The sequence below is a fragment of the Pholis gunnellus genome (assembly GCF_910591455.1).
Source record: "Pholis gunnellus genome assembly, chromosome: 16".
NCBI classification, from domain to species: domain Eukaryota; kingdom Metazoa; phylum Chordata; class Actinopteri; order Perciformes; family Pholidae; genus Pholis; species Pholis gunnellus.
The window spans coordinates 11,570,893-11,590,715 of NC_136543.1; the positions used below are offsets into that span (position 1 = coordinate 11,570,893).

The window sequence follows — 19,823 nt, forward strand, 5'->3', positions numbered from 1 at the left end:
TCGATAACATCATCTGGATCATTCCCTTCAGACTTTAAGAGCTCTTTCAAAGCAGCACGAGATATTATACATAAGTGTTTTAACAGGTTGACAAGTAACCTCTGAGAATCCATATACACTCAATTCAGATTTCCCTATAAGGCACAAAGAACAACAATTAATGTCGGTTGTGGTATTGCATGAAATCAAAGGTGACAAGACAAACAGTGGCCTTTTGTTGCTCTATAATTAGATTACAGGGAGCGGTGACTCATATAGTTTGTTGAGCACAAAGCACCTGCCAACGGTCTCTCCCAAAGCAGATGTTTAGTATCCAGAACCTTGCTAACTTTCCCCCCAGCAGTTGTATCAGTGGCTGAATTACATCTGGGATGAAGAGTGAATACAGCTGTTGCAATCAATTAGCAGACTAAAACTAGCAATTTATCTGCATCCTAGTGGACCGCAAACAGCTGCTAGTTCACAGCTGACTGTCTCAAAGAGCGTGTCATTGAGTGTAACCCATGTGTTGTTTTACAGGTTACCCAGTTGCTTCTGCATTATAGCCTTTTTTAATTTCCCATCTGGTTTACCAGTCCTATCTATATTTATTGTGTTTTGTGCTTATACGGTTTTGCTTAATCCCACAAAGTGGAAACCGCCCTGGAGCTAGAGGCCCCCGACTGGGCCCTAAAACCTCCAGGTTCACTGCGTAGCAAATGTTTTGTGGTAATTTGTTCAAGTGTTTGAAACAGATGTAACACTGTTTGGGAATAAAAGTAATATGCACTATTATAGCACAGTATAAACTGACATGATAAGCCCTCACGAGGGGTCTTGTAAGTGCTAGAAATACTGTAGTTATAAGGCATTAGATATGTAAGTTGATTTTTAAAGAGATCCAAAGTGTTCACATTTAAAGTAAGACATTATAGGAGCGCACTGACAAATACGAGCAATATTAAATATGTGGTTGTCGCTTTGGGCTGAATGCAAAAACAGCAAATTACATCCAGTGCCTAAATAATTCACCCACTTTTTTTTAGGTTTTATTGTCTAAAAACATTGAATCAAAGTAAATTCAATACGTCTTTTTTGACAATTGGTCATTTAGTAGATGCGTCTTTGCAAACATTGGACTTTGCCTCTTATACTACAGTCAATTACAACCCCTTTGACTACACAGGAGATCTCCATTTAACTTTATCTCCATTTAACCAATTGGCTGCTGATTTAGGTGTGTCCTTTTAATGGGAGTGAAAACTCTAAATAGGCTACATAAAAACAAAATGGTCTGAAACATTGATGACATTTTTAAATATAACCTAACGTAATTTAATAAAATAACCCACAATAAACACAGCTCATACAAAGGATAAGCAGGATGAAATAACATATCATTGTAGTAAGCACATTTAAATGTATATTATATATTATGTCTATATTCAAACATCTATGAAGTTGTCTCTGTCTGTCTGTCCATCTGTCTATCTGTCTATCTATCTGTCTATCTGTGAGCAGATGAGTAGATCTCTCGCTCTGGTCCACTTCTCATTAAAACGCTACTGAGTCTGCGCAGTGCGCGTGTCTGTTCCCCATGACGTAATTGGACGTCGCCTGTCAGAAACCAGGAAGTTGGTCGCTCGCTCGCTGTTGTTTGTGTTCGTTGGTCGCTTATCGTCTTGTTTTTCTGATTCAACAAATCGCTTTTACGGGCCGAAATGGCGACGTTTATTTCAGTCCCGTTAAAGAAGTCCTCCGAGGTGGATCTGGTGAAACCACTTACTAAATTTATAACCGCTACATACCCAGCGGGCGAGGAGCAGGGGGAGTACATCCGAGCGGTGGACGAGCTGAACAAGCTCCGCAAGAATGCGCTGGGAAGGCCTCTGGACAAGCACGAGAGCTCCCTGGAGATCCTGCTCAGGTAGAAAGTCCTGCTTTTATAACGTGACTTATTTAGCTTCTGTGTTATATGAACACTCAGAGCAACCTTCTTACCTGTCGCAGGTGAGTTAGCCCAGTTCTTGCCGCACCCTAATGTGTTAGCTTTGAGTTGCTAACCTGGGAGCTAAAGTTAGTCAAGCTAATCTGCTAGATGGGCATTTCTCAGCATAATACCTGACTCATGTGATATTTAATGCCATGTTTACGTCTTTAACTGAACGGTCAGATACCTGCTAAATGAGATCAGCTAGGCTAGCTGAGCTAGTTGTGATTTAAGCTTTGGTTTATTTATTGAAGTGACTTCAAGTAAAGTTAAACTCTCTAAACTATTAGCTTTAGAATTAGCTTCACCGTTCAACATAAACTGTATTGTCCCTCAAGGTGAAACACAGAGACAGACTCACACATAATAAAATGCGTGAAATATATTTATATAAAACAAACCACAAAAGCTCAAATACAACTGTGACCGCATCAATCAACCATCTTCACCTGACAACGTTTATTTGGAAGATTGATCATCAGCTGACTCATGCTGCTCCTGAGTTTGTGTTGCAAGCCTGACAGCTACTAATAATAACTTGCGACTTCCCCAGAAGATCACTAGCCAACAAATCCAGCTTTGTATCTACACAGCATCAGGAAGAACGTGTAAGCACAGCTCTCCTGTCAGCTGTCACATTCAGGCCTAGAGGCCTTCAGTCCACTGGTAGCCACGTGATCTCACATCCAGGGTGGCGAGGGAAGAGAGTGACAGCTTTTCATATCAGCAAACAGAGATGGATATAATAAAGCAGAACAATTGTGTGTCTACAAGACACACAATTGTAGACATAACGCACGGACACATGAGCTACAGAGAAGGCCTGTGCATAATGCATAGGACATGTATAGACTTAGTGTAAAGAGCAGAAGAGTGTCACAGTGGTAACTACTTTGCATAAGGGAACTGTGACAGGTAAAAAGGTTTTGTGTTTGTTCCTTTGTGTCCCGTGCTCCATTTACGGTGCATGGCTGTTGTTGCTCTTATTCAATTACCAGTTTACAGACTTATAACATATTAATGATTGAGCACGAATGCAGAATCCCACAGAGGACTCCGTTAGCCTGCTCCTTATCCGTCACATCATGTATGATAACCAATCGACTAATAACGACTCATAGGTGACACACAGACTTTGCCTTTCTTCTCTATGACTCATCAGTTATTTAATGCACAGGGTTTGCCCACATTACGTCAGCCAGGTATGCTCTTGCAGGGGGACCGGTTGTTTATTCTCCTCACGTTGCCCTTTCATAAAAAAAAATGATCCCAATACAGATCCTACATTTTGATGATCTGTACTGACTGAAGAGGAAAGATCCTCACAGGATCTGAAAGATTTGGCCTTTAATCTAACTAACTAACTGACTAACTAGAATGTACAGTGATATGTTGTCATGCTGTGTGTTTGTAGATACAGGATCTTAGTTAGCATGCGTGTCTCTCGCTGACTGCTCGTCGTCTCTCTGCACATGTCGTCCGTCCGCCATGTGCCAGGTCGCCGGGGCGACAGGCCCTATCCTATTCAAAGCTATTGTTGTCACCGTGGTAACGATTGTTTTGTCCAGGTTTTTCTTTTCGTTAGTTAACCGGTCGGCACACCTCGTCTCAGCTTTCCTCTCTCTCTCTGTGTGTGTGTGTCCTCTTGTATCTGAATGAGAAACTAAAGGACAATAAACTAAATGTTTATGGTTTTATGTAGAAAGACAAAGTTCTTGTCTCTGGGTTAAGCCGGCTGAATGAAGGGGTAACAGGGGTTTCCCTAACTGGCCCTTCTGCGTGTTGTCATTTCTAATAATAGACTATTTACATCACGCACGAAGACACTGATAGACAGAGAGCTGAGGATCACTGACTGTGTGTTTGTCTCTCCTCATATTTTTTTCCTGACTCATTGTCAAGTCTCTAAAATGGCAGAGCTTCCTCAGACCTCAGAGCTGCTGTTGTGTAATAATAGTTATTCCTCTTTAACCTGGTTTCACATTTACTGTTTATCTCCTTTTAACTAAACGTCAAGTTCAAAGATAATTATAAAAATGAAGACATATCTGAAACCAATCAGAGCAGGTATGTTTGGGTGTAGACGGCGCTGAAGAAAACATTTCTTTCTCTCTCCAGATACTATGACCAACTGTGTGCGGTGGAGCCCAAGTTTCCCTTCTCTGAGAACCAGGTAACTGACCGGACGGCACGCGATGGTTACACTTAGTTCCCAAACAGAAGAAGTTGAACACAAAGCGTCTCTCTGTTTCCACAGCTCTGCCTAACCTTCACATGGAAGGATGCCTTTGATAAAGGATCGCTGTTCGGGGGCTCGGTCAAGCTCGGTAAGTGCAACCTCAAGTGCATTTGTGTACGTGGGAGAATATCTGTGCATGCTGCATTTAAAAAAAAAAAAAAAAAGGGTTAAAGCCAATTTAACTTTAACGACTTTAGCTTCAATGGTACAAATCTGTCATCTTATCTCTTACTATCCGTCTGTTACTATCTGTTTATCTCTCACGCACACAACCAATAAGAACCAAAGCTTTCTCAAATACATTGGTTCTAATTTGCGTCCTGAAACGGGCCTTTTAGGAGTTGAGTAAAACTTTCCCTCTGACGTATGTGTGTAAGAGACGGAAATAAATACACAAAAGGAACAATAATGAGAGATAAAAGAAGGTTCCTCTTCTTAAGACTGCTCTTTGTTGAGTTCATTCTTTACTTTTATTCTGCTCACGCCTGAATCTTTTGTCCTCTGTGGTGAATTGTGGGAGCTCAGTGTACTTTGGGGCGAGAAAACTGTAGAATGAAGCGGTAGAAAGTGTTGGTCGAAGAAAATGCCGACCCCACACAAACAGCAAGCAGTCGATATCAGACTCGGTACTCGAGGGATGAAAGCTAGATGTCACTTTCCCCCTCGGTCACCACTTTGTAGCCGTGCGATGCTGTGAAAGCATTTTATTCTGCAGTTGAAGTTGTCCCCGATAAGAAGCCGAATGCACTCTAATGAAGATCTTGTGTTTTTGTTTTTTTTGTGTGTTGCAGCTTTGGCCAGTGTGGGCTACGAGAAGACATGCGTGTTGTTCAACGCAGCAGCCTTGGCCAGTCAGATCGCCTCGGAGCAGAACCTGGACAATGACGAGGGCCTGAAGACTGCAGCCAAATTCTATCAGGTGGGCAGACCAACACACACACACACACAGGGATGTACTTCTTCATTTTAGGAAATTATGACAATGTTATGGCGATGCAGATGAACTCTGTTGTGGTTCAGATGTCAACTGGAAGTGACTTTTAAGCGTCTGTTCACATTTCCAATATCGTTTATTGTCGTTTTCTCAAGATTTTACCAGCATATTGAATATGAATTAGCATTTTATGATTGGTATGGTTACTGATACAACTGTGCTTTAAGCATTTTAATTAGTGAACGCGACACACCATCATCTAATCTTTTATTTAATATTTGTATTTCCTGAATATTTATCACAAAGAGAACCGTATACCGTTCATTCCTCTGTGTTTCAGATTTGGGACATGACTTAAATACACAAGAACAATAATGATAACTGAGATAAAAACAGTATAGTTCAGACATCAAATTTATTTAGTTAATAGTTACACAATTTATGCTATGTACAAGACATTACCTTTTTATTGCAAACCCTTCACACAAAGAAACGTGTATTTGTAAAGAGGACTCTACATTAGCATTCATGTTAGGTAAACTGTCAGTGATACAACCATTAATTATACCTTCATGTGAATTAATTCAAGTGAATTTCACCGTCCAGAGATATTTTGTCAAATTGGCAACATGCTAATTCTTTTCTCTCCTGTAAATTTTGACATGTTTCACAGATCAAAATTAAACTCTATACTTGCAACCCAGGCGAGAGGTTTTCCAGATTTATCTGCTGTTTTACGACCGACAATCATTGCCAGTATCTGCAGTGGTGTCTCTCTCTCTCTCTCACACTCTCTCTCTTTATCTGTCTCACTACCCAGCTGGCTAGCGGAGCGTTCGGTCACATCAAGGACACAGTGCTGACAGCGCTGAACAGGGAGCCCACCATGGACATCTCCCCCGAGACTGTAGGGACCCTGAAGCTCATCATGCTGGCCCAGGCCCAGGAGGTCTTCTTCATCAAAGCCACCTCAGGTACCAAAGGACAGACAAACACACACACACACACAGTCTTCACTGAGAGACTGTTGCATCATAAACTGCTGGAGAGACTTTCAAACCTTTTCAGTGTGTCATGATTTATCTGTTTCTGTCACGTCGATACTCAAACATCCAGTTTTAATTCCCTGGTTTTAGAAGTGTATCATAGACATGGACCACTTGTTGGTCTTTTGCTTGAAAATGTGTCTGACAAATTAATGGAAACTGGTATCACAAATCTGCCTGTCTTTGAATAAATAGCATCTTTAATGATACACATTTTTGCCTTACGGTTTATTTAGAACGACGGCAGTAGGCAGTTTTTAGCGTCTGTCCCAGTTCTGTCCACAGAGCTGCTTATTAGAGTTTCTAAGCACAGTTTTGAAAGTTACATCTTACATTTAAACTCCCACTTTCTGCTGAGGTGGTGAGTTGCTGTTGAATAGTTTTTATATTCTGTAAAATGTCAGAGCGATTTCATCAGGCTGGTGTAGAAACTGCAGCTGCAGAGCGTTCTGAATTAAGACCAAATGTCAGATATCGGTTAACAGACCAGATGCTCTGATCAGCTTGTCTTATCTCGAGTGTGTTTGATTATGTACTCTTTAACAGTGGCTTGTTCACCCAATAGATAGGATGAAAGACGCTGTCATCGCAAAGCTGGCCAATCAGGCAGCAGATTTCTACGGCGAAGCCTGCAAGCAGTGCCAGTACAAAGACAACCTTCCCAAGGTATGTGAGGGACACACCTGTAGGGCAGCCGGGTGTTCGGTGTGGTGCAGATGCACAGAGGTTGGATTCTTGGTTGGTTTGGCGTGTGTCTGATTGTGCTTTTTGTTTTGTACGTGTGTGTTTCTGAATAATAGACTTTAAGGTTGTTGAGGACTGTCTAAAATGCAACTTCTCTCTGTTCTCATTGGTCCATTTCCATCCTGTATGTACTCTTGATTGGTTGGTGACTACTAATCTGCAGTTTGACTTGTTTTCATTCTGATTGGTTTCTTACCATCTAACCATGGGACTCTGAAGTACTTACAAACACACACTACCTCAGGTTCACACCACAGACTTAATATTTGGAGGTTCATGAAATCAGAGTTAAGTGAACAGCAGGAAATGTGTAACTTGCACCAGCTGTTTGGAAGTTCAGAAGTAGCCTTGTTATAAGACCAAATCCCAAACCTGGTAAGTGCTTGATTGCGAGAGGCTGCAAGGGCTCAAAATGGGACATAAGACGTTACCGGACGACACCAAAACATGTCGCGTACAATTGTCTTCCAGGCTCTCCCAGAGAGGATGAGAAGTAATCGTCAAATAATCAATTCACTCGTTTTTATCGTTAAAGAAAAGGAAAATAAATGCTTGTTGAATAAACTAGTTGTGTAAAATAGCCGATGCTTGTATTCCTTTAATTTCATGTGTTTTAACTTACAGCTCCGGGCTTTCCCCGGTGACCCTGTTTTTAACGTGTTTAACGTCTAAATGCGATGAATTGCGGGTTATTCCCTCAGGAAAAGTCTGCAGCAATGTGGACTCACAGAAAGTGTGCATAAAAGGCTCAACGTGTCTCTAAGAGAGGCCTCATGCACTTGACAGTTAAACAGCTTTAAACCTCTGCAGACTTAGTGTGAACGCAACCCAAAGTCCATTTTGATCAAGTGTCACTTCAGCCTAAACCAAATGTCCACACTCATGGACTCACAAAGTGTAGTAATGATATAAAGTGGGAATATTATAAAATAACTCAGGATACACTATGCCAGCAACTTAAGACCAAATGACTAAATAACATTCCTTATTCTGTATTTGTCTATCGCTGTGAACTACTTACACTGAGATATAGTATCAGAGCACACACACACACACACACACACACACGGCAGCTTTTGATGAAAGATTAAACACTCATGGCCTGTTCTGTTTTCTCTCTCGTTGTCTTCCTTTCTTTCTGCATCCCTCGTGGTGGTGGTGGTGGCGGCATTGGGTGTGTATGTATGTGTACGTGTGTGTGTGTGTGTGTGTGTGTGTGTGTGTGTGTGGTTGTGTGTGTGCGCTTGTGCTGTGCTTGCACACCTCTGACTGCTTGTGCCCGTTTGTGATTGGCTTTCGTGATGCAACTTGTGATTTGACCCCGCTGGTGTGCGCCTGCCATGTTGTGGTTTGCGTTGCCGTTGTGCGTGTGTGTATATATCTGTTTTTCGTGCCTGCGTGTTGCTCTGTGGTTGCCTCTCCCTGGTCAGTATTTTTATTTTCAGGAAGTGCTGTCGGTGCTGGCGGCCAAGCACACCATCATGCAAGGCAACGCTGAGCTGTACCAGAGCGTCGTGTCCAAGCAGAAGAAGCGCTTCGGAGAGGAGATCGCTCGCCTGCAGGTGCACAGCTTTCACATAGATCCCTAATTCTTATGTCGCCTTCAAAAACTAGAAAGCGTATTCATGGAGCACATTTGAACCCTCACCGTCTGTTCGTCCCTCCAGCGCTCAGCGGAGTTGGTGAAGACGGTGGCGTCTGGCTACGACGAATACGTGAGCGTCAAGGATCTGAGTGAGAAGATCAACCGAGCCCTCGTCGCGGCCAAGAAAGACAACGACTTCATCTACCACGACCGCGTGCCCGAGGTCAAGGATCTGGAACACATCGGCAAGGCGGCGCTCGTCAAAGCCGCCACCATCACACCTCCACTCAGCCAGAAATTTGCAGGTAAAATACACAAAACGCAGTTCCTTCATTGTAAAGAGTGTTTGACACACTTGTAGATACTTTTATGTCTCTATCTGAGAGTTTAGGGACTGGATGACTAGCAGATGGGATCTTGACCATAACAGACTCTCTGTCTGGCTGTTTTTTTATGTTGTTCTTATCTCTTCAGACTTGTTTGAGAAGATGGTCCCCATGGTGGTGCAGCAGTCCATGAGCAACTACACCCAGAGGAAGGCTGAGACTGTGAACAGACTGGTGGGAACCATGAGGGAGGCCACCAATCTCTGCAATGGGTACGCTCTCCTGAGAAGAACACGGTGCACAAGTTTGATGTTTGTGGAGGCCTTAATAACTGACAGATTCTTTGTAACTGTCCGTCAGGGTGTTGGCATCCCTAAACCTGCCGGCGGCTCTGGAGGACCTGTCGGGAGATTCTATCCCACAATCCATTGCTGAGAAGGCCCGAGCCGTCGTGCAGCTGGGAGGACTGCAGAGCATTGAGCAGCTAATCAGAGACCTGCCTGAGCTTCTGACCCGCAACAGAGAGATCCTGGATGAGGTCAGACACACACACAGACACACTGAATTATAGATATGCAACTGCACTTTGCAGATCACATAACCAGTGATCTACCCGTAACCACCAATTTATTTAAAAAGTAAAGCAGGCACTTTTAGAACTACAGCCGTCGTAACAGCTTGTTATTCATGTGGCTTTGCTTTCCTGACAAAGAAGCATATGAATGAAATGCTGTTTAGCACCACTGCCAGAAGAGCACATGAATGCTAAAAACTCATAATCGTCCCCAATCACACAAATCCCAGATCAGTATCATCACTGGAATCTAATCCACTGATCTCTGGGCCAAGGACGGTCTGTCCTCCAGCTTCAGCCAACCAATTTATTCTTTTTTTAGGAAATCTTGCTGACAGACGAATAAACAGACGGGAGTAAAAACCTAAAACACACAAACTGCTTCCAAGTTTGTTGGCAGAGTTGTAAAGTCCAAACCCATAATGTCCTAATTTCCCACAAAAAGTAGTCTGTTGACAAAGAGCCATTACCATAAAGTACACTTCTACTGGACAAAAAGTAGACTTTATATTATTTAGCATTTCTGTTATTACACATGAAAGTAGCGCTGACACAATCAATTGAACAAACACAGGAAATGCTCTTCATTCTTCTATATCTGTAAATTGAATATTTTTGTACTGTTGGTCAGACAGATGAGCAGTTTAACGACATTTCTTGAACTCTATTGACTGAAATTTGATAGAAAACATGATTTATTGATAAATCAATAAAATCAATTGTTAATTGGTACCAATGAAAAGGCTGAGAAAATATACTCTAGATTTTAAGAGAGTGTGCGTGTGTCTGTGTGTGTTGTTAAAGCACTCTGTATGTTTGTGTGTTGTGTTCGTCTTCAGTCTCTGAAGATTCTGAACGACGAAGAAACGACAGACAACGAGCTGAGAACCAAGTTCAACCAGCGCTGGAACAGAACCCCCTCTGGAGATCTCTACAAGCCCCTTCGCACAGGTACACGCACACACACGCACACACACGCACACACACACACACACACACACACACATACACACACACACACACACACACACACACACACACACTGAAAATGCGTGTTTCTTGTTTTTGTTCATGAAGTTTGTCTCCATGTCATCCACTGTTGACAGTTGCAATACCCTCTTCCTCTTTTCCTTCCTCCTCCTCTCTTGTTGCCTCTAACACTCCCTCCCTCCCTCCCTCCCTCCCTCCCTCCCTCCCTTCCTCCCTTCTCTCTACCAGATGGAGCTAACTTCAGCAACATCTTGGACAAGGCCGTGCTAGCGGACCAGGTGGTGAGGGACCGCTACACCACCCACTGTGACATGATCGCCCTGCTGTGTAAGCCAGAGAACGAGCTCAACGCTGCCATCCCCTCCGCCAACCCGACCAAGACCCTGCAGGGCAGCGAGGTCTGTCAGCTCGCACTGACCTTTGTTTGTTTAAACCAGATGATGTCACGCTTTTCATTGTTGCGGTTCGTTTTTTGTGTTCCACGTAAACATAGAAACACCCAGTGGACTTCATGGCCCTGTCCCTCCTCCCCACAGTAACTCCATTTTTCATTTTGTTTGCTGACTTTGCGTTGTGTGTCTCGGGGGAACTTTAAATAACTAAGCAAGCAGAACTGGGAAAGCACAAGGCAGAAGTGCTAGAAGTCTCTCCACAGCTACACTGTATTCACGCCAAAGTGGAGAAACTACAGTACGTCGCAGTCATCATAAGGGCGAGAGGTCAGGGTAGAGCACTGAAAGGGATGAAGAAGTCGAGATGTACGTGCATGTCCAATCCACCTTTGTTCACCGTGTCCCTCTACTCCCAGGTCGTGAACGTGCTGCGCTCCCAGCTCGCCCAGCTGGACGAGATGAAGAAGGAGAGGGAGACGCTGGAGGGAGAGATCAAGGCTGTGACCTTTGACATGTCTACCTGCTTCCTGACGGCGCTCTCCCAGGACGGGACCATCAATGAGGAGCAGCTGTCGCTCTCCCAGCTCGACCAGTTGTACGGCGCCTACAACCAGCGGGTGCAGACCACCCTCCGCTCGCAGGAAGAGCTGCTGGGACAAGTTCAGGTATACATATGCAAACACAGACAAAGATAACCATTGAGCCGTTAATGAGACCATTTTCTTTATCAGTTTTCTTCCCTCTTCTAGCTTAAAGAGTGAGCTTATTTTGACATTTGACCTGCTTGTGAAGTACAGCAAACAAATGATAGTCTGCTGTTCTTCAAAATGCTTTTGTTCTAAAAGGTGTTCGCAGCTAATCCCCTCAATCTGTGATCTCCTTTCCAGACGTCCCACCAGGAGTTCAGCAGTCTGAAGCAGTCCAACACGGAAGCCAACCAGAGGGAGGAGGTCCTGAAGAAGCTGGCTTCAGCCCATGACAGCTACGTTGAGATCAGCAACAACCTGCGCGAAGGCACCAAGGTACTCGCTCAGCACAACACACCGGCACACGCGTGCCCCTGCAAGGATGCACTGTGCTGCATAGCCGCATAGCTGCATAGCCTGTCGGAGATGTTCTACTTTTATTTGTTGGGGGGGTTTTTTTTAGAGTCACGGTGGTTTGCAGGCCAGGTGATTTATGTTTGTCCTCTTTTGTTTCCTCAGTTCTACAACGACTTGACAGAAATCCTGCTAAAGTTACAGAACAAATGCAGCGACATCGTTTTTGCTCGCAAAACGGAACGGGATGAACTCCTTAAGTATGTACTTTCTTTGTTTTTTGTGTATTTGATTGATGTGTGTGGCAGTTATACCAGCTGGCCAGGGAGTTAAGGTAGGCCTCTCACCAGTTTTATTTATATATATATATATATATACTTGTTTCCAGTTTGTAGTCTGATTAAGATTTTAACACTCTAGGCCAATTCCAGAATTAGTTTCAAGGTGTTGCAGTAAAAGAAGGAGAGCTGATGAATGCATGAATATGAAGGACACGTTGCAGCACAGTCACTGTCTGTGTCGTTTCAGGGACCTGCAGCAGAGCATCGCCCGAGAGCCCAGCGCTCCGTCCTTCAACGTTCCTGCCTATCAGAGCAACCCCGCTGCCCCTGCTGGTGGCCCAACCCCTGCTCCCAGGACCGTCTTTGTAAGCAACAAACAAACACAAAGACACATGTTCAATACCCTTGCAGCAGATGTGAGGCTGACGGTTAGATATTGATTCGTCGTCTTTCTCTCCACTCGCTGGACCCAGCAACCTCAACAACCCCAGGCGAAGCCCCAGCCCCCAGCCAGGCCTCCTCCACCGAGCGTCACCCCTCAAGCAGCCTCCACCCCTCCCATCAATGCACCACCAATGGGCCCTCCCAACAGCAACCAACCACCTATGGCCCCACCATCCCAGGCCCAGGGACCACCTTACCCCAGCTACCAAGGCTATCCAGGGTGAGTGTCCAATCACAGCATCCAGATTTCTGAGCACAGATTGACCCTCATAACTATGTTGATGTCAGGATAGAGTGAACATGATTTTATGCTCCTTCTTGTAGTTACAAGCAGGTTTTTTTTAATCCAATCTAAATCAATTGACCCTTGTACTAAAAACGTACATCTCTGTACTGTTGGACTATTCGTTTAACGTTTGATATTTGGCGGAACATCACTCTGACGTCTTTCTTTCCTCTGTTGTGATGCCCATGCAGGTGCTACCAGATGCCTGGCTACAATCCCTATGCTTACGGACAGTACACCATGCCCAACATGCCCAACATGCCCAACATGCCCAACATGCCCAACATGCCCTACATGCCCTATCAGCAGACTCCAGGGCAGCAGGGAGGCTACCCAGCAGCCCCTCCTCCTGGACAGCACTACCCTGGCTACCCCCAGCAACCCCCTCAGCAGCAGCCCTACTACCCTCAGCAATAACTCCCCTTTCCTTCCTCTCATTCTTTATCTCACCAGTTAACACCAAATAAAAAAAAGAAATAGCCCCAGCAATAACACGTCATCTCCGTTCGCTCCCCTCTCCTGTTTAGTTCTCTCTCAATAACAGCAGCTATAGAAACCCTAGTGAGAGGCGACCTCAGAGCTGCTTTGCACTTCTCTCTAAAACCCTTTATTATGTCGACAGGTTGTCATTTTTACCCCGCCCCCTTTCTTTCTACCCTAGCTCATGTTTTCTGGGTTCTGACTGCACTTTTCCGAAACTATCTCAACTTTCATCAATGCACTAACCCCCTCTTTTGCCCGTAAGGTTTTTTTTCTTCTTTTTTTACGTACTCATTTTCTAATGGTTTTCGTTAATTTGTTTAATTTAATCCCGAACTGGTTTCCATTGTCTGCTGTACAACACGCATGAAAGCTCGCAGAATCCGAGGATGGCTCTTTCGTTTCCTGGTTTTGGGTGTATGTGATGGGTGGGCGGATGGGTGGTCACTGCTAGTCATGCCACTGATGGGAGGGCACAGCCACATCCTCACCCCCCCCCCCACACTTACTCAATCAACCCCCAGGGATTCTATATCAACTATATTCCTATTTTTGTAATGAATACTGATGCCTCGCTGATGTATAAACCTATAAAAACGAATGGCCTGTAGGTTTTCTAATGTAGATGATGACTGTTGAGAGTTCTGCTCTCTTTTTTTCTTCTTTTTTCGCTCTTTTCTCTCTCACCCAGGGATTGTTGGTATATTTCTGTGTTACAATCAGACGCTATACACATGGGAGAAATGGCTCTATTATATAAATATATGTATAAATAAGACTCTGTATGTGGTTAACCGATAAACACTCTGTGTGCTGCACTCTCATGCTCTTTGTTTATTTTTATTCCTCAGCTCTAATGTGATTAAAAAGAAAAACATCACCTGCCATCCAGAATGTGTCTGTCTTTACATGTCGGATGTCTTTAACTGTGGAGATTTGTAAAAGCAGCCAGAAGAGGGCAGTCCCGTCGCTCACAGAGGGAGCAGCAGCTGAGCTACCGCTCACCTGCCATTGTCTCTCCCTTTTTTTCAGCCAATTGGGCAGTGAGTTGTGCCATCCCACGAATCGGGACGCCTTTTGACCTCCCGAGCATTGGGATCAGATCCCATTTAGATGACATGCAAATTACGTTCCAGTGAGGTCGCGATCTCATCCAATCATATATATTTCCCCGCAGGTGATTTTCTCCACAGACAGATTTCATCCCCAGATATTTATTCAGTGTCAGGAGACGCTAATTCTTTCACATATCTCATGTGTGTGCGTGTGTGCGCGTGTGTGTGTGTGTGTGTGTGTGTGTGTGTGTGTGTGTGTGGCAGATGGCAACGCAGTGTGATGTCTGGAAGGATGCATGGCGATGTTGGCAGAGAGCTGCTGGTCCCCCGCCTGCATCCATCACTCCACCTCTCTCCATTTTCCCTCTATTCTTTCCGTCTAATCTATCTTCTCGAGTTCCTATCTGCTCGGAAAAAAACCCACCATATTTCACTTCCCTTTTCTCCCAGCGCTCTCTCCCATCCTTTGTTTTCCTTCCTATCAGACTCTCTTCATTAGATGTTCCTTTGCTTCTAAGCCTTTTTCTGTATACCACCTGTCTTTTTTTTTTTTTTTTTATATATCCTCAGCTGCTCTCTCCTCCCCTGGCTCGTTTCTGCTTACCATTCGTCTGTCCTTGCAGTCCAAGCCGCAAATGGTTGGCAGTGACTTGTCTTCAGTGGTCAGTATCTCTTGGCTCATAAACGTCTCATAACATCACGTCATTCTCCAGTGTGTTTGAGAGCGAAACTCACAAGGAAGGAGAGACACTTTTAATCAGATCTAACAGTTCACATCTCCTACTGGAGGTGACAACAACACGTACACACAGCCGTGTTCCTCTTTATCTATCCATACAGCATGCCGTTGCTGCCAAAGCCAATTGTAGCTCTGGATGTGTTTATCAAAGGTGTCTCTGCGTCTCAGGCGCTTAATTTTAACAAGACGCTCTCCACAAGAGGAGTGTCATATTTTAATTGGTCTGAAACAGAATAAAGGCAGCGAACAGAGCACTACGGTGACAGGTATTAATTACCTTCTGCCTAATGGCTCCCAAACTCAGCACACTATTCTTACTCCCCCACTCTCTCATCGCTGTTCTCTCCTCCTCACCATGTGTTTGTCGGTTATGGAGCTGAATTTAGGGTTTTCGTTGGCTATGATGTTGATGATTACACAGAAGTACATCTTCTCAAATACAGTGATTCACTGGTAAGATTAACGCTACCGCAGATGCTACTTCTACATTTGCCAGACGGTAAATGGAAATATTGTGAAGTAGGCCTACATTTGCTCAATTGATTTAAAAACATAAATTATGTTTCAGATACCTTACACTTACCGTTGCAATTGGGTGCAAAAAGGTGTTGCAATTGAGTTTGAAAACTAGCGTTAGTTGGCTAGGAACTCTAAACAGTTAGCGTTAGCTAAAAGCAAGGAAAAATGGGCGAATAATTAACGTTAACTAAAAATAAACGAATAATCCATTCATACATTTTCAAGATAAATGGTTTTAATAGCCGTTCAACTGACATAATGGATACATGTTTGAAATAGTTAGCTAATTAGTTAACTAGCTATAATGAATAAACCATTGCGATATGTATTCAAAAGCAATGGGTCATGTTAAATAGTTGTTATAAATTACAGTAATTCGTGTTGGCTACTGACTAAACGGCTGGAATTGTTAACATTGGCTCAAAGTATGGATAAATGGTTGCGATAGTTGGCTCTCGCTAAAAGTAATTTTAATGTATAAACAGTTCAAATATTTCATATTTTAAAGCTGTGGGTAAAGATAAATGGTTAGCATGGTTAACCTAAGCTGCTAGTATGGATCAATTTATCTAATAATTAAAAATGGCAATCCTTAAGGTTTCAGTCCTGATGGATTTAGATTTTTTATTTGAGTGATTTGAGTTAAGTAGTAAAAAATGCACCAAACCTACTTAACATTGTCAGTTCTTTGGTATAAAAGAAAATTAAAACAATCCACTTTCAGTACTTTAATTGATAAGAGTTAAATATCATCCAGTTTAAAATCAACTGAAATAAACATGACGGGTAATGTCAATGAGGAGGCATATTTCATCGGACAGAGCTGATCAGGCAGACAAAAAGCACCTGTTTGAAATGAATTCATTGTACTATGTTTATAAGTGAAAACAACGATCGTTGAATCCTTCTTTGGTGCAGCAAAAGTGTGCAGATGCTCTGGCTGTCTTTCTGCTTTTTGTCTCCCTTAAAGTGCACTGTGAAGTAAAAAAATGTGAGAATCTTTTTTTTTTTTAAACTAGGATTGACATAGTGCTGAAATCTCATTTATGGTGTTAATTTGATCCGTCTTTCAGCTTACAAGTTGTCAGTATCCGTGCATGTGCGTTGGCTGATCATTTTGCCTCAACGGAACAGCTCTCTGGCCCTGGTATGTGCCTGGTATGTGAGGCTTTTTTTTTTTTCTCCATAGAAGCGAGATGCCTGAAATAGCTCTGATTGACAGGTATAGAGACTCAGTTACTATAACAACTACCTCCTGGCTCTCATGAGCACTTCTCTCTCTCCCGCTCCCTCTCTCTCTTCCTCCCTCCCCTCACCTCTTCTCTTTTCATTTTCCTTTACCAGCTCTCCTTTTTACCCCCGTCTCCCTCTCACCCCCTCACTATGTGCATGTGTGGGTGTAGAGGAAAGAGATTATGAAAAAGAACTCGACTGCAATATTCCTTCACACAGGGATGTTTGTGTTGCAGGATATAGAGGCCTGGCACTAGCTATTGGATCTAACCTGTGTGGGTGAGGGTAGGCGAGAGTGGGAAGATGAAACATGCTTATACAACACGGGCAAATAAGCCTTTTATACTCTTTTTGTGTTTCCCTTTTGGTGCTTGTTCCTCTGTCAGGTTGAGCGGCTCTGCTTGTATAATCAAGTCAGTCCAGACCGCGCTGTGTCCCTTCATGCGTGCGTGCGTGCGTGGGTGGGTGTCTTTGCATGCGTGTACGCACTCATGTCAGCAAGCGGCACAGTGAGGCCACCCGATATGATGAGTGAATTTCAAGCACGATAGAATCTAGTGGGACTGACACCAGAGAGCACGGAGCGGCAGAGAGAAAGTGTGTGAGCTTGTTTGTGTGTGTGTGTGTGTGTGTGTGCGCTGCTGGGAAGAAGACGGACGTCATTGCTGCCACCTGCTTTAGTGGGACAAAGGCCAGACACATACACGCACTCTTGCATATGCAGACAGCCGAACAGAGGTCAAAGCAATCTCTTAACATAGCATTAATGATATGATTTACTTAACCTTCTTTTCTGCTCGAATTATCTCAGGCCCCTCCATCCCCTCCTGTCAGAGTGCACTTCTTCTCCTCCCCCTTGTCCCTGCCTCTCGTTTCATCTCCCCCGTCTCTGAGTCATCAAACAGGGTGAGAGGTCTGAGGAAAAACAAGCTGCCAGAGTTGGACATGCCATAACAATGCAGCACCTGTCAGGGTGTGTGTTTGTGTGTGTGTACCTGTGTGAGTAGATGTGCATGCAGCTGTCTCAGAGTGTCTGTCATTAGGAGAAAGGAAGGAACATTTCCAAGTCTTACTGTAAATACAAAGGCACAGTGTGTGTGTGTGTGTGTGTGTGTGTGTGTGTGTGTGTGTGTGTGTGTGTGTGTGTGTGTGTGTGTGTGTGTGTGTGTGTGTGTGTGTGTGTGTGTGTGCGTGCGCGTGTGCGTGCGTGCGTGCGTGCGTGCGTGCGTGCGTGCTCTCACCACTGTGGCTTTCTCTAGAAGTTGCTCTGCCGCTTTATTGATTGGTTGTCTCGCTTTGTGGCAGGAAATGCGATGGCGGGTCTCGACACCTGTGTGACCCAGGCGCATGAGAGCTCCTCTAATGATCTGAGCTCGGCTGCCTGGGTCTTGCAAACCGGCTCCTCACTTGGCTCAGACCTGATCAATAGCGAGCCCATCATCAGCACCATCGCACCACACTGAGGACAGTTACTCCTCCTGTGTGTGTTTCAGATCAAATAATGAGAGCACCTAGTGGTCTCTACTCCAAGTTGACAATTTAAAAAATTGAGCTGTGCATCAGGTTGCGTACCTAACTGCTTTGATATTGATCTACTTGATGCTGCAAACTGACCAGTGCTCCTCTTATCTGTGTTTTAAATATAAACTTGTGCTGATGTCCGTCAGCTTGGTGGTAATTTCAGGGCATTTCTTTACCGTTCACACAGAGAGGGGCGATAATTCAGAATTAATTAGGCTACCATACACGGGGGAAGGCACAGCCCATAATAAGACATTTAAAACAGGATGGGATCTGGTATCCAAGTGCAGGGTATCCATAGAGACCGTTGCTATGGCGGAGAGAAATCTCACCTCATTAGGAACAAATATAAATAGCCTCGCGACTCAGCTTATGGTCATGATGCCCACGGCTGAGAGAACAGGCTCAGAGGCTCCCAGGTCAACAACGCAGAATGACAGTAAGGATGCAGAGAACGAGGGAGTGATACATGTAGGAAATGATTTGAGGTAATGAGTAGGAAGGAAGGAAGGGGGGAAGAAATGAAGAAGGTTTGGATGGAGGGAGGGGAAGAAATTGAGTTCCAGAGGATGGAGGAGGATGTATGTGTGGGAAAGAGAGGAGAAGAAGATGGATGAGGGAGAGATCCACTGTTGTCGGGTGAAAATCTCAACCTGTTTGTTTTAATACCTGAACTAAATGTGAATAGGGAGCTTCATGAACCCAAGTTTTTAGTAATAAATGTTGAAATTAAATCAGTGAATTTACATGCAGTGCACTTAACAATGAACTCAGACAGATTCAGGCAACATTAAAGCAAGATCAAGATAAAACCCCCAAATAGAAGTGCAAAAAAAAAAGCACGATAATGGAAAAAGTATAATGAGATGGTGTGAATGACTTGAATTGGGGCTGCTATCTCCCCCCCCCCCCCCCACCCTCATCTCCAAGAACTGACTTTTGCAGAACCGGCGGTTTCTTTTCCCCAGCGACGTACATAATGAGCGAGGAGGGGACAGAAGAGAGGAGAGGACGGAAGAAGTTGTGGGAGGAAAGATGGGAGAGGGGGCTGCAAGAGAGGTTGACAGCCAAGTGGAGAGGAGACAGATGGGAGCAAAGAGAAAACTTGAGATATCCACCACTGATTGCATCAACAGGTCTGAGCCCCTCCAGGTATGCTGCAGTGCACCACAGTATTACTACAGTATTGACTCATCCCATTGTTGGACGACCGGAGGTCCTGTGTGGACTTTATCTGTCTCACTGCCTCTTGCTTCCTGTGTTTTACTTTCTCTTTCTCTTCCTTTGTAGCCCGCTGTTTCTCATCAATACCTGTGTGTGTGTGTGTGTTTGTGTGCAAGGAAGTGAGGCAGCACCTATAAGATTATGTGTGTTTCTTTGAATTTAGTCATCAAATGACAGCTGAAGGTCTGGTTAGTGACATAAG

General features: G+C 44.1%; 1 protein-coding gene across 2 annotated transcripts; it reads left to right on the plus strand.

Moving 5' to 3' along the window:
- The first annotated feature begins 1,617 nt into the window (after window positions 1-1,617).
- On the plus strand, window positions 1,618-14,218 carry pdcd6ip (programmed cell death 6 interacting protein). 2 transcript variants are annotated; one of them, XM_079176156.1, is made up of 18 exons: window positions 1,618-1,906; window positions 4,088-4,142; window positions 4,227-4,296; window positions 5,000-5,127; window positions 5,963-6,116; window positions 6,754-6,854; window positions 8,363-8,494; window positions 8,600-8,822; window positions 8,992-9,115; window positions 9,204-9,381; window positions 10,257-10,368; window positions 10,636-10,805; window positions 11,216-11,464; window positions 11,687-11,821; window positions 12,005-12,099; window positions 12,368-12,485; window positions 12,594-12,784; window positions 13,042-14,218. In XM_079176156.1, exons 1-18 carry the CDS (start codon window positions 1,701-1,703, stop codon window positions 13,265-13,267), a joined length of 2,667 nt encoding a protein of 888 aa, XP_079032282.1. In that variant the 5' UTR covers window positions 1,618-1,700; the 3' UTR covers window positions 13,268-14,218. The 2 variants fall into 2 exon arrangements, with proteins under 2 accessions (XP_079032282.1, XP_079032283.1); XM_079176157.1 differs by having other exon boundaries at window positions 8,378-8,494.
- The last annotated feature ends 5,605 nt before the right edge of the window (window positions 14,219-19,823 follow it).

What these genes read in the sequence shown, in the direction of transcription:
- pdcd6ip (XM_079176156.1), top strand. Translation starts at nt 1,701, where the DNA reads ATGGCGACGTTTATTTCAGTCCCGTTAAAGAAGTCCTCCGAGGTGGAT. An exon ending in ACTCAGCCAGAAATTTGCAG is followed by an intron (nt 8,823 to 8,991) that starts GTAAAATACACA and finishes TTATCTCTTCAG; the next exon opens with ACTTGTTTGAGAAGATGGTC. An exon ending in AGCTACCAAGGCTATCCAGG is followed by an intron (nt 12,785 to 13,041) that starts GTGAGTGTCCAA and finishes ATGCCCATGCAG; the next exon opens with GTGCTACCAGATGCCTGGCT.